Source organism: Ixodes scapularis, unplaced genomic scaffold (assembly GCF_016920785.2).
Source record: "Ixodes scapularis isolate PalLabHiFi unplaced genomic scaffold, ASM1692078v2 ptg000005l_1___fragment_3__unscaffolded, whole genome shotgun sequence".
NCBI lineage: Eukaryota > Metazoa > Arthropoda > Arachnida > Ixodida > Ixodidae > Ixodes > Ixodes scapularis.
In genome coordinates this window covers 1,263,837-1,278,714 of record NW_024609887.1, presented here as the reverse complement: position 1 = coordinate 1,278,714, position 14,878 = coordinate 1,263,837, and the positions used below count along the sequence as shown (strand labels likewise).

At 47.3% G+C, this 14,878-nt stretch overlaps 1 protein-coding gene across 1 annotated transcript; it reads right to left on the bottom strand.

Annotated features, from left to right (window-relative positions):
* Positions 1-1,539: 1,539 nt before the first annotated feature.
* Positions 1,540-11,899, bottom strand: LOC121833891. Its single transcript, XM_042287601.1, has 2 exons — positions 11,206-11,899; positions 1,540-1,700 (listed from the first exon to the last, which is right to left on the bottom strand). The coding sequence occupies exons 1-2, from the start codon at positions 11,897-11,899 to the stop codon at positions 1,540-1,542; spliced, it is 855 nt and encodes a 284-aa protein (XP_042143535.1).
* Positions 11,900-14,878: the final 2,979 nt, after the last annotated feature.

Sequence of the window (14,878 nt, the reverse complement as noted above, 5' to 3'; positions counted from 1 at the left end):
ACGTCTTCTCCAGTGAAGAGGAGTCAAACGGAGGAGAGATAGAAGGCGACAGAAGGTGCCAACAGATATGGTTCCTCTGCACCGCTAGTGTGGCAACCTTGTTGATTCCCATTGGCTTGGTCCTCATTGGATACCTCTCACACTCAGACAAGATTTCACCGAACAGCACCACAGCGGTTTTAATGACGCGTTCCCATGCTCGTCAAAAGACAACTATAAATCCCTTGTCAGCCGTCGAATTAAATTGTTCTGGTGCGGTGAGCCTGGACGACAATATCACCAATCTCTGCCGTGCTAACTCAACTTTTTCGATGCCACATACGAAAGACCTCCATTTTTTTTGTTTGTTTAACAACTCAAGGTTCCGCAAGAACGAAGACTTCCACTACCTCCCAGAGAATCTGCCGTTTGACCTCTGTCCATATGTCATCTATTGGTCAATGAGCATCGTTGATGGCCGAGTAAAAGTAGAGTTCCTGCATTTGACAGGCTGTACGGCATCTCAGAGCTGAAGAACACCAGCGATCGCCTCAGCGGAGGGAAAACCAGGGTTCTGATGGCCCTTGGCGGATATTCTGAGGAAAGTCCGCCATTCTCGAGGCTGGGCAGAGATTCCGTGGCCATGGACACACTAGTCGCCGACATCGTAACGATGATGGTCGACTTTCGCCTGGACGGACTCGCCATCCATTGGGTTTTGCCCGCAGGCGCCTGCCAGCCTCCTCATGTTTACAACACACTGTCAGACCTTTTCGGTAACGTGAAGAAGCTTTTGATTCTAAACAATCTACCAGCGCTGATGACGCTCATTCTACCCTACGGAGACATCGCAACCGTAGGCTCAATGTCGCCGGACCTGGTAGACTTTTTCTTCTTCATGACCCACCGGTTTCGACCGAACACCCGGCGTCATGACCTTTGTCAGTACGTCAAGAAGAAAACACTTGAGTTTCTCACAAGTATTCCTGGCTATCATCAGCATCAGGGAAAGCTCTGCGTCGGTATTTCCATGGCCGCCTTTCTCGTGGATCCGAATAATTTTAATCTTTTAACATCGACCCGCTTTCCCCATATACCGGGCAGGGCTCTGCTTTTCGAACGGTGCGAAGGAGGCCTACCAGTCGAATCCGCCTCGCAAAACTGCAGACTTTATATTGTTCCTAGGTCGAAGGATAATGTGGCAATACAATACGTGTACTTGTCAGCTGACTTGCTAAAGGATCTCCTACACGTGAACATTTCACAAGGAAGCTCTCGATGCACCCTTGTCGCTGACCTTGACTTCGAGATTTACAAGCCGGGCTGTTCAACCTTATACCCAACACTGACGAAGTTATACCAACAAGTGTGAATATTACACACCGACTAGCTTAATTAAGTAACCCTTTTAATAATTTAAAGCTTCCGTAGTTTTGTAGATATTTGCTTTTATCAGTAGAGGTATCTCTGCTCATACCATTAATAGAAATTTTTATCTGTCCCATACTGAAAGATTTCTTTGTTTTCCTGAGGATATACGAACCACTCCTCTTTATGTTTCTACTGCTTCTGATAAAATATAGATTCGGTACGAGAAATGTAGTGTTCTTTATGGGGCGTCTGTCCTTTTCTGGGTTTGTTGAAACATTTACCTCTCAAAAGAAACTGTTGCATGCGTTGGAAAATGATCGAGAGGAATCTTTTGTATATGTTGTATTTTTCTACAAAATAGTAGTTGTTGAATTGGTATTCAGATGGTTGCGAAATCCGTCGCTTTACCACAAGACGCGCATCCTTGTGGTAAAAATATTCATATGCTTTTGCATGGAGCCGTGCTTGGTCGTAGACATCCCAGGGGGAGGGAGGACCTTTTGTTCGGGCTACACAAACGTAGGGTGCCTTCATGTGCGCTTTGCTTAGAGTGGAGACATCTGGCCATTTTGTTCCCACTTTCACATTTATTTTTTGTTCAGAAGCGCGTGAAAGAGCGTGTCCCTGCACGCGTCTGTGGCGCTGACTGTGCTATGGCGACATTTTGTTTTCGTCGATTCTTTTGTATTTTCCCCGTGAGCGCGTGCTGTCGGCATCGGGTACTACAAAGAGTTTCATCACTCTAAACAGAAGGTCATTGAGGCACCCTACACAAACGCTCCCCGCCTTAGCGTGGGACCTCTTGGCAATTGGCGGTATTCTGTTCGCGCGTCGGCGGTCCCACGACGGCCATCTTGAACAAGCCATTAGTTCAACCACTAGATGGGGGCACTCATCCTTGTGGTGAGACAACAGGCTGGCGGCAGTGATGTTCCTCCTTTGTTCTTAATGTCCTCCTTTCTCCTGCTCGTGCTCGTTCAGCGCTCAGCGCGTGCTCCCGCTGACACAATGCCAGCAAACGTGTCAGTGGTGTTAGCAGTGCCCAGATCGCACAGAAGCGGAGCTTAGCTATGTCATCGACCCAATCGAGAGTGACTAGCTGGGCAAAATTCGTTCTTTGATACTGACTTTGTTCCGCGTTGCTCGGTTGACAAAGCGATTGCGTTAGAGTTTCACAAGTCGGTAGCTATCGTTTTAACAAATCAAGAATTAAAAAAAAACATAGTCAATCAATCAGTGAAGAATGTTATTAAAAAAAAATAAGACACGGCTTGTCAGCATTTTGTGAATGAAAGAGCTTTTGCACGACATAAACGTTTAAATTCATTTTTCCTGCAAGTCAGAGCGCAGCCGACATAACAGGGTCTCTAAACTCGTCGAACACAAAGTTGGGGCCGAAGTTGACGGAGCGCAGCGACTGGCCCAACACGACGATGACTTCGCGCCTTTTTCGACGACGTCCAATCGGGGCGCTTTGCGAACTTTCGGCCCCAACTATGTGTTTGACGAGTTTAAGACCCCTGGTCAAAGAGGCCAATGAAGCAGAGCCAGAAAACGCTATGTCACGGAGCTCAACGTCTTATAGTGCGTTTTGTGTTCCCGGTGCGGGTCGCCTGTCCATACCGCCCGACAAGGCCGAGTTCCCTTGGCCCCGAGGAAGTCACACGAGGAAGCGCCATCATAAAGAAAGGTTTAATTGATACTCAAGGTTCGAGTCCGAGGCGGATGTTGCGGTAGGCCAAGGCTGCCGGGTGGTCCGGGTCTCTGTTCGGATTCGCTGCTCGGCACCGGCTCTTCCGTATGTCTCTGCCTTCGGAATGCAGCTCATGTACACACCACGAGCTTCGCCCCTCCTTTCTCTTCGCCGCTCCCGGCGCCGTCGCTCCGCGTGCTGTGCCGCTCATTGTCCCCCACACCAGTCAAGGGAACCAAGCGCAAACCATGCACCATGGCCTTGCGCTTTTAGTATGCGTGTTTGTGTTTGTGTATCTTATAGTCGTTGACTGCATTTTGAGCTATGATAAAACAAGCAATAGTCCACTTTTTTTCAAGACGGGTGTTCAGCAGGGCGCTTTATATAACCCATCATTTTGATGGTAGTTTGATTAAACTTGATTGCCAATTATCTGACCTTATAAATAACCACCCCAATATTGTTGAAATAGTACGCCGAGGTCGAAGATTCTGCATGTTCAAGAAAACAGTAAGGATGTATTTTTGTGGCCTAAGTGACCTAAACTTAAAATTTGTTAGGAAAGTGGGTAGCAGATTTCAAAGTGCGTTTCATAATGCATTTGATATTTTTTTCATTAATAATAATGTATATTGATAATTTGATGTTGAACGAAATATACCAACGTCTTATATATACATATATATATATATATGTATATATATTCGACGGTGTACAGGACCAGTGTCCGCATAAAAAGCAATTATACATAAAATAATCCAATGGACACTAGCTAAGCATGACATACAATGTCAGCGTCCACCAAGACCCAGCATAAGACGACAACAGCGCTACTCTTTATCATTCGTCTGTACTGGTCACCTTGAGCTTTCAGAAAGCATGTTTTTGCGTAAAAACAAACGGAAAAGACTTTTTGCATAAAATTTATTGGAGTTTAGTACAGAATGAAGGACGCGTGATGTTTTTAGAAACTTTAGTTTGCAAGGGTTTGCGGCACAATTAATATTCTTTTTATACAACCACGCCTCAGCGGGGCTCTCAGGTAGCGCGTCCCGACCAAGGTCCATATTAACTTCGATAGTAAGACGCGGCGCGTCCGTCGGGGAGATGCGGGTGGCACCCCTGTCACCTCTTCCACTGTATCTGTTTCGGCGCCGAAATGGCCGATTAAAGACAATGTAGACGTCACGTGCAGTTCCTCGGGTGGCCACTGCGGGTGAACTGGCGGCGTTGTGTTCGCCATTAGCTCGGTGCTCAAGGACAGATCGGGGCCACTTTTTCAGGGCAGTCTCCATGGCAGTTTCCCAACTGAGTGGTTTAGTAACGCTGCTCAAGAGTAATGTCGATGCGCTACTTCAGCTTCCTGCAAAAGTCGAAGAGCTACTGGCCGTCAAATCCGCTCTAGACATCATAGAAAGGTCAATACCTGAGGTGTTGGAATCCATTGCTTTTCACTCAGCTCAGTACCACTCGTTTTTTAGAAAGTGTTTGAGAATGAGGCCACTGTGACTGAGCCGCGAACTGAGGTTGGGTCTTTAAAATCTAATTTATCAGCCCAGTCGCAGGAGACTTAGCTCCTTCGTGCTGAGGTCAATAACTCCGAGCAACTTCGTCGGCAGTCTAATCAAGAGATTCATGGAATTCCATGCAGACATACAAAAAAAAAAAACTTTCATCCTTAGTAGGTGACAACGCCCTGAAGATAGGCATACAAGATTTGCAGACCTCGGAAATTGATACGGTTCATCGCCTGACCTCTACTCAGGACCAGTTTCGCGTTACTGTGAATTTCTCGAAATCCCTAGTGGACGTTTGTCTTAACGGAGTCAAGTATACCAAAAGAACCGACTAATCAAATTTCACTGCCCGGCTACACAGGATTCATTTTCATCCATCCTTGCAGGACAGGAGGTGGTATCGCAATATTCGTCGAAAATTCGTGGGAAGCTTCAAAATTAAATTTTATATTTAATGTAGTCTAAGCATGTAGTTTTCTGTGTATAGTTCTTTGAACAGAAGGGTGTGGATTTGGGCTAGTTGGTTGAACATGTTTAGGGGTTAAAAGCGCTAAAACGACGGACAAGTAGGAGAGACACACACCACAGAGCGCTACTTGCAACTGGTTTATTATTGAAAAAAACACACGTACGGCGAAACCAACAAGACACACATCCGATTCAGTTCTAACCGTCGCTAATCACATTTCTTACTCTTGCACCATGCATGATCGTAAAAACGATAACTCTGATTCAAACAGGGCTATCGATGGGGCACTTACACACGTACCCTCGTCACACTCGCAAATAAAAAACGTTTCCGTTATCTCCCTTGTCTTTCTATTTTTGTTTCGTGCCAAGATGACGGTGTTGTCTAAATAGGGTAAACACTCACACCTACTGCAATGCACTGCGAGATTGCCAGAGGGGGCTGACCTCAATGACAGGGCATGTTCCCTCAGTCTTTCGTTCACACATCGCCCCGACTGCCCCACGTATACCCTCCCACAAGACAGAGGAATTCTGTACACTACCCCCACTCTGCACCCTACGTATTTTGTTGCGTGCTTTTTCTGACAAATATCCAACCGTGTGTTACCCCGTTCCACCCTCCCACATTGCTTGCTTAATTTCTGTGGAGCTGAAAGGATAACCGAAATGCCATACTTTTCCCCCACCTTTTTGATGTTATGGCTAAGATTATGTATATACGGTATCACCACTGGTCTTTTATTTGGCTTGCCCCTCTCTTCCCTCTTCCCTACTCCACGAAACTTTTTTAGCAAGCCCTCTACCACCCCCTTAATGATCTCACAGGGAAAGCCTCCCTCCTCCAGCCTCCTCACTTGTAACCCGAAGCTTTCGGCTACGCTGTGCTGACAGGACTTCGTTAAAGCCCCGTTCAGGCAAGTTGTGGCGATCCCCCTCTTGATAATCATGGAGTGGTTCGAGTCATAGGGCAAAACATATTTTTTCGCCCTAGGACAGTAAGTCCAACATACATGCGACGGGAGAAGGGCTAACTTCAGATCCAAAAACTGCAAACCACCCTCCACCGGGTTCTCACTTGTGAAATTCAAGCCCGAGGCGCTAGTTCCGAAAATCTCCAACATGTCTGACACAAACACCGCCCTTTCTGACTCCCCTTTTTTTCCGGAACAGAACAAGGTAGTCGTCCACAAATCTGAATACATGGACGAGTCCTGCCTCCAATCTATTCTTAATGTCCCTATCACACTTTGCTAAGTACAAATCACTTAACACTAGAGCCACACTCGCACCAATACACACACCTTGCTTCTGCACGAGCTGTACGTCTTTAAAAACAATATATGTGGATTCCAAATAAAAGCCTAGCAACTCTAGAAAACCTTCCGCGGCAACCCCACATTGATTTTGTAACTTGACCTCTCCAAACACTTCAATGGCCTCACGAATAGCTACGAAAAGACCGTCATGTGGTAGAGAATAAAACAGGTTTTCAACGTCAAATGATACCGCATCACAGGCACCAGGGTTCGAATGTGTCAGAAACACCACCACACTTTCTGAATTGTTCACCCTGAAAGGATCGTTCAAGTGAAGCTGGGAAAGGTGAAGCTGAAGGTACGATGACATCTGCATCTGCGCCAACAGCCCTAAACGGCATGTCCACTTTATGAGTCTTCACCATGAAGAAAACCTTCAGGTTAAGATCCTTAGCCCGTACGATGGAAGCTTTTAAACTGTCCAGACTCAAGTTCTGGCACAGTTCAACAGCCCTCTTCTTTACCCTTGCGAGGGAAACCTTCTTTGCTTCCTTAAAATTCTTCTCTATTGACTGCTTGCCCTTACTTAAAAAATCCTTCTCAGTAACAAGAACAAACCCGCCCTCCTTGTCTGCTACCAGTAGCTTGAGATGTTCGTTCACACAAAAAGACACAACCTTGCCAACTCTAGGTCCACTGGAGGACACGCCCCCTCTTTTTCGGGGAATGGTATCGACTCCATCTAAAATGCATCTATCTCTCTTAGCTCGATCTACTCTGTCTCCCACATCTCGCACCAGTGTCAAGAGTTCCTGAGGCTTGACGTTTGCTTTACCGACAAACTTGGGTCCTTTCTCTAAAATCCTTACTATATCCTCTGGAGCCTTAGCGTCACCAAGCAGCACCACCTCACACACGCCCCTCTTCATCTTGACGGGCCTCGGTAGCGATGCCCCAGCACCCTTTGCCATAAAAACTCCGTATTCCTTTCGGCTTGGCGTCTTCAATCCCTGAACTTTCATTCCGCCCACCCCCCCATCCTTATAAACCGTACGGCACCAAACCTTCAGACAATCTTGAAGTAGCCTTACTTGCCTCCAGGTTTCTGCACGTAGAATCTTCGTAATCCTTTTCGCATATCCGGTCGATGGCGGTATCTGGAAGAGGTTCAGGACTTCCGATGAGTAGCCCCCGTTCCTTATGGCGTACGCACAGTGTCTCGCCTTGACAGACGTAACAGCGATGGCATTGATGAAGTATATGTCTTGTTGATAACACGGTGAACAGTTAAAAGATGCCCATGTAGAAGAAAGGTATTGCAGAAGGGTTTGGATTTGGGCTAGTTGGTTGAACATGTTTAGGGGTTAAAAGCGCTAAAAACGACGGACGAGTAGGAGAGACACACCACAGAGCGCTACTTGCAACTGGTTTATTATTGGAAAAACCACACGTACCGCGAAACCAACAAGACACACATCCGATTCAGTTCCAACCGTCGCTAATCAGTATGTAACACTATGTCGTGTTCTACAGTGTCAAATGGTTTACTTAGGTCTAAAATAATGTATTCCCAATTATCTTGTCTTTTCCCTCTACGAGTGCTTGCTCCGTGGATTTACCTTTCTGAAATCCATATTGTGATGTGTTAATCACATGACACTCGGATATAAATGGATCTATTCTGCTTTGTATAACGCCCTCAAGTAGTTTATAAAATTTAAGCAAGACCTAAATTGGTCTAAAATTTTGTAAGTATTCTCCGCCCTTTTTGTACAAAGGTGTAACTTTGTCAATTTTAAGTTGCTCAGAAAATATACCCGTTTCTAACATGCAGTTTATGATGTGTGATAGCACGTTCCTAACATCTTGCGAAACGTATTTAATAGGAACTGGTTTAAGGTCGTCGATGCCAGCAGCTACATTTTTTTCTGTTATTAGTGGTACAATTTCCTGTGGGGTGACTGGTGGTAACATTACCGAGTTTGTTAAGGAAATCGTGCTAGCTGTGTCGTAATATGCTTGCGTATCTTCAGTACACTCGCCAACTTTTGCAAAATGCTCGTTCATTGCGTCAGATGACTCCAACCCGCTTACACGCTCGCCATCGAAGATCACAGTTTGTATTTCTGTGGCTTAGTTGTTATTGTTCATGAGGGTATTGACGGCTTCCCGTATTTTTGTGGGCTCATTCTGGACGCGGAAATATAGGCGTTAATAATAATCATGTTTTGTATTTTTCAAATCAGATGTTTGCTTATTTTTGTACTTTTGGTGGGCTGCTAAAAGATCTTGATCTCTGCTTTTGAAAAAATCGTGGCATTTTTTGTTCTTTTATTTGGGCGAATAACTTTTTGGGTTCACCGGGAACAGCGCACCCGCAGAACAGTCATTCAAATCAACATACACACAAAAGAAACACTTACTCAGCGCTGACTGACAACTCTCTATATTTACACTTTCTCTTCTTCTATTTGTGCTATATGCAAGGGCCAGGGAGGAGGAGGAGGAAAGAACATTTATTGTCCGACAGAATTGGCATTCTCCCTCCCCCCTCAGCACCAGGCCGGGGAGGGAGGAGGCACCGCTTTAGATGCTGGTCAGGAGGTCTTGTGTCCCGGCGGCCTCTTCAGCCAGTCGGACGAGGCGCAGCTGGAGCTCAGGGTCCGAACTGCGCAGCAGGATCTCCCAGGATTCTTTAGAAGCGATATTTAGCGCCCTCCCAGGAGAATTTGAGCATTCCCAGATTATATGGTCGAGGGACCCTCTCAACCCGCAGTGTGTACACTCGTCTGATTTTATATCCGGGAACATATGGTTCACCAGGATTGGGTGTGGGTACGTGTATGTTTGCAGTCGTCGCCACGCGACTGCCTGCGTATTATTCAATGACGGGTCTGGTGGGGGTACCAGCCTACGTTCCAATCTGTAATGTTGAGTAATTTCCCCATATTTTACCATGCGTTCACCGCTCCCTTGCCAGAGGGGGTCCTACCAGCCCGGTGGTATAAACCTCGAGCTAGCTCGTGAGCCGCCTCGTTGCCGGGGACGGAGGCATGTGCCGGTGTCCAGATCAACGTAATTTTCCTCGCAATTTGTCGCTGATCGAGAATCTTCGCCGCCGCAGGCGAGATTCTGCCTGCACTAAAATTTTGGATGGCAGTTTTACTGTCGCTTATGATGAAATTAGCTTCCGTGCCGACGCAAGCCAATGCTACTGCAACTTCCTCCGCCACTGCAGCAGAGCGCGTCCTTAAGGAGATTGCCGTAACGGCATTTCCGCGGCCATCGACTACCGCGGCTACCGCTCGTCCGTCGTGGCCACAAGCGGCGTCCACATACGCTAGCTGCTCCGAGGGCAGCTCCCTATACCGGAGACTAATGGCCTCTGCTCTCTTCTCTCTTCTGATCTTATTATGCTCGGGATGCATATTCTTAGGTAAAGGGGGGATGGTTAGCCAGCTTCTGATTCCCTCCTTAATTTCTGCCTTCAGGATTGGGCCCCTGTGCGGATTGATTCCTACTTTAGCCAGGATAGTCCTGCCCGTTTTTGTGGCGCACAATCTCTCAATCTGAGATGTGCGCACCGCTTCCGCCAGTTCCACCCACGTGTTGTGCATCCCGAGCGCCAAAAGTCGCTCCGTGGATGTGCACGTGGGCAGGCCCAGCGCGCGCTTGACGCATCTACGTATTTATCCGTCAATTTTCATCTTTTCTGCCGACTTTAAGTCGAGATAAGGCGTAGAGTAGCTAACTCTGCTGAATATGAAAGCTTGTACCAGCCTCATTAAATTCTTTTCTTTTAATCCTCGCCCTTTGCTCGCAACCCGCCTGATGAGGCTCAGTGTCTGAATCACGTGGCTCCCCAGTCGCTTTAGAGTCTCGCCGCTGTGGCCGTGAGACTGGAGAACTAGGCCGAGAATTCGTATCTGTTCTACTTTTGGGACCTCTGCTCCCGCTACCTGAATTAGAATATCCGACGGTGCCTTACACCGGAAATGCCTAGGGTTGTAGACGAATAGTTCCGATTTTTGTGGCGAACAAGCCAATCCTCGCTCGGCCGCGTACCTCACGATTGTGTCGGTCGCCGCCTGGAGCCTTTGTTCAATTTCCGAGTCACTACCCTGGTTGACCCATAAGGTAATGTTATCAGCGTAGAGGCTGAATTGTACCCCTCGATGCGTGGGGAGCGCGCACATGGCCACGTTAAAGAGGAGGGGTGACAACACCGAGCCCTGGGGCGTGCCCCTGCTGCCGAGCTCAAGAATGGAAGATTCGATAGATTGGAATTTTAAGCAGGCCGTCCTGCCGGAAAGGAAGTTTCGCACGCAATTGAAAGTTTTAGTGCCCACATTTAGATTGCTAAGTCCGGTAAGTATCGCCTCGTGCTTTACGTTGTCGAAGGCTTTCGTCAGGTCTAGCCCTAGGATCACCTTCGCATCCTTAGACCGCGAGTCGACAATGTCGTGTTTAATCTGAAGCATGATATCCTGCGTGCACAGATGAGGGCGGAACCCGATCAGTGTGTGCGGCAAGAGGTCCTGCTTTTCCAGGTATTCGATTAATCTCGTCTGGATGACGTGCTCCATTAGCTTTCCTATGCACAAGGTAAGCGATATGGGCCTGAGATTCCCGAGCTGCGGAGGCTTGCCCGGCTTGGGTATTAAGACGACGTTTGCCGATTTCCATTGCTGCGGCAGCTCGCCTTTGTCCCAGCATTCTTGCATGTACTCCGTTAGGTAACCTATCGAGGTATCATCCAAGTTCCTGAGCATTTTATTTGTAATCCCGTCAGGACCCGGGGCAGACTTTGTGCGGAGCCTAACTAATTCCGCTCTAACTTCCGCTTCAGTGATGGGGGCATCAAGCGCCTCGTTGTGCGCACCATCATAGTCTGGAAGGGAAGTTTGATTGGTCTCACCTACGTAGTTTTCTATTAGTTTCTGCATGAAATCGTCGTCGCCGCCATCAAAAGCCTGTCGAGCTTTGGCGAGTCTGATTCCCGATTGGGTTTTCGAATTTTCCGGGTCGAGCAAATGGCGGAGCATACCCCAAGTTCTAGCGAGGTTCATCTCGCCTTCCATCTGGTCGCACTTGTTGCCCCAATTTTGTTCGCATAATTTAAAGGAGTAATCCTCAATTTCCTTGTTGTGTCGCGCTAACCTTCTCCGGAGGGTGCGGTTCCATTTTTGTGTCCTTAGACGTCTTTCCATGCTTTGCTTAGCCTCCCACATATGCAGGAGGCGGCTATCGGCAATCTCGGAGGCGTCTTCACCTTCTAAGTTTTTGGTAGCCTCCCCGACGTTCGATTTTAGCTGTTCCGCCCATTCCCCGATGTCGCAAATGGGCTTCCCTTCCTGGTTGGATCTGATTGTTCTAAACTGGTCCCATTCGACGGTGGCTGGCGCGCGTGCCCTGCGCGTTTTAAGGCCTTCTTTGAGGAGGGGTACCAGTATGTAGTGGTCGCTCCCAAAATTTAGCTCTGAATTGTGCCATTCGAGGCCGCGGACGTTCTTGGAGAGGGTGAGATCTGGAGACGTATCCACACTAACGCTGTTGCCCACTCGCGTGGGGCTATCAGGGTCAGTGTGTAACGAAAGCCCCTGGTCTTGCATGTCCTCCCACAATTGTCTACCTTTTGGGCACTGATGAGAGTACCCCCAGGCCTGATGACGCGCGTTAAAATCCCCCACAACCACGAGAGGCCGGTTTCCGCTAATCTTGAGAGTTTTGCGGAGCAGGGCTCTGAACCTAACCTTTCTTTGTTTAGGCGAGCTCTATATATTCAACAAAAAGAGGTTGGGTTCCGTTTTTTTGCCCGTTAAAATTTCGACGAAGACGTTCTCGATCTCCCGCAAATCGAGCTCGTGTTCTATCACCGCGATGTTTCGTTTCACAAGTGTCGTGACCGTCGATTTCTCGCCTCGGTCGCTAGGAAACGCCTGACATCCTGACATTTTCGCGGGTAAGGGCCAGGGAGAATAACTGGTCTTTTTTTCTTTTCTTTCGATATGATGCTAAATAGTGAACTAAATTGAAATTAATGTAAAGCTAGGTAGTCTAATTCTTTTTGTGACAAGGTTAAAGACGGAGTACTAACGCATGTGCCGTTATGTTTCGCAATGTTCTCTGCCTCGATTTTTCTTGTGAGCTTGTTATGATGCTTGCCAAGCACGTCGCAGTTACTCAGCTGCACTGAGCACCCACAGTCACGGCAGTGAATCCCTAGATGACCGGAGCTTTTGTTGGTGAATGTGTTGTTATGCTCTCGAAGGCGATCGTTCAGACACCTTCCGGTTTGACCTATGTGCAGCTTTCCACGAGAGAGCGGAAAGGAGTAGACCACCTTTTTTGCACAAGGGACAAAGGTATTCTTGTGCTTCTTTTTGCAGCCAACTGTTGTTATTGGTGGAGTATTTACCTTCTTGCATAAGCTGTGAAGTTTCTAAGGAGCTGAGAAGATGACTTCCAGGTTTACTCGGTTAGCTATTTTCTTCAGTCTGTGGGAAAAATTATGAATATATGGCACAATGATGGGCTTCTTTGTTTTGTCTCTTTGCTTTTGTTGTGTGCAAAAATCTTGCCTGCTTTCGTTGATGAGCTTTTCGGCCACTGATGTTAATAACGAGTTTGGGTATCCTGCGCGCTTTAGTCTTGAGACTTGCCCGTCAAAGCTCGCTGGAATGGAATGCGAGCAGGATTTTTTGAGTGAGTTTTTGAGGCATAACCGCACGATGCTTCTTTTAACGAGTTTTGAATGGGCCGAATTGAATGGTAAGAGCGGTTTTTTTCCCCTGGGCTCATACGACCAGCATAAATGGTAGGGTTACATGAAGAGTCTGAGATCTAGGAATCTTAAAGAGCGCTCGTTTGGAAGTTCATGGGTAATTTGCAAAGGACTCATGCAGATTTTAAAACTGTCGAGGACGTCAGCAACCATGCTGGTGAAGTTGCGATCGTCTGAAGCTAGAACAATTAAATACTCGTCGACGTACCGGAACACTCTTATAACTTTGGAGCTGTCTAATGATACTTTTATCTTCCTGTCGTTGTGCGCTAGATAGAGATCGCTAAGGATAGGGGCAATGCAGGACCCGATGCACACACCTCTCTTCTGTAGGTATGGCTGGTAATCCCAGGTAGCAAAGGTCGACCTGAGGTAGATGTTAATCAAGGTCAAAAACTTGCTTTCGGAAAAGCCCGACTCATTTTGAAAGGCAATAGCACCGAAGGTGTCTATGCTGTCCTCTATGTACCTTAGGAGGCGGTCGTGGGGCAAGGAATAATACAGATCCTTAATGTGGATGGAGAACACCTTTAGGTCTTGGTCACGATGCTCTTCTAAAAAGTTGAAAACTTCAGAGGAGCTGCTGATCAGGTATGGATCATCAATGTTAAGTAGGTTTAGCCGTGTTTGCAGAAATAAGGCAACAGACTTTTGCCATGTCCCCCTTTCAGAAACGATAACCCGGAGGGGGCAATCCGCTTTGTGAGTTTTGGCGCTGAAAAATAATTCTAGACTCAGTTTTTTACTGCGATCGACGTAGGAGCAGAGTTGTTTTAAATCGTTCAAGTGACAAAATTGTTTTGCTTTCCTTTTAACTTTTTCCAGGGAGATCTCAGAGCGCTTGCTGAAAACGGATTTGACTGCTGTTAATGCTTTTTCTCCAAACGTGTCCGAATGCATGAGGACAAAACCTCCTTCTTTGTCAGCGGGCAGAAGATATAATGAATTCTCTTTCAGGTACGTTTCTACTCTCTTGATGGACAGAGGAGTAGATGGTGGTTTGTACTGCATAAGCATGTCTACACCTTCAGAGGTGCAGCGATCCATTTCGGTCTCCGGAGCTCGTCTCGAGACTTCCCTCACAAGGGAAAGTAAATCCGGTGCCGTCTTCTTAGGTTTTACGGCAAACTTAGGGCCCAGACTGAGAACTTGCTGTACTGCGTTTGGTATGTGGATGTCTCTTATTGTGCATACGGGGTTATTCAACGCCTGTTCTTCCCTTGGTCTGTTCTTACGGAGATGCCACAAAGTGAGTTTCCACAGATGGTCGGTCGTTCTCTTTGTGAGGGAGGCGATTTCTCGCCTGGCCCTTCTGCTGAAGGTATTTGTCGGGTTTGTTCGCAGCTGCATAAATAGGTAGTTCCGGTAGTGCCGTGTTTGACGATGCCACTCGGCTTGAAGGATTTTGCAAATTCGCTTTCCATGACCTACGAATGGTATGAAGTTTCCGAATAAGGCCTTGACCTCCGGAGGCAGCATGTGCACTCGTAGACAATACCCGTAACTTCTTGCTTGACACACGCAGATGTGTCTTGCTTGACACACGCAGGCGGGCGCTCAAAATTTTCTTCAGCCTGGCAGAAGATTCCCCCTCTTTTATTTTTTCCTCCTCCCCTTTCCTCCTCCATTTTCCTCCTCGCTTTTTCCGGCCTTCTCGCACGAGCGCTAATGGGCTTACCGGCCCCCCGACAAAATCTCTGTAACCGTTCAAGGTTCTCTGCTTCAATCCCAAACACAAGGGATTAGTTAGGCAGGCTGGATATGAGCTCGGAAAGGTTCGGGCTGGCTCGCTTTTCGCCTTTTTTTT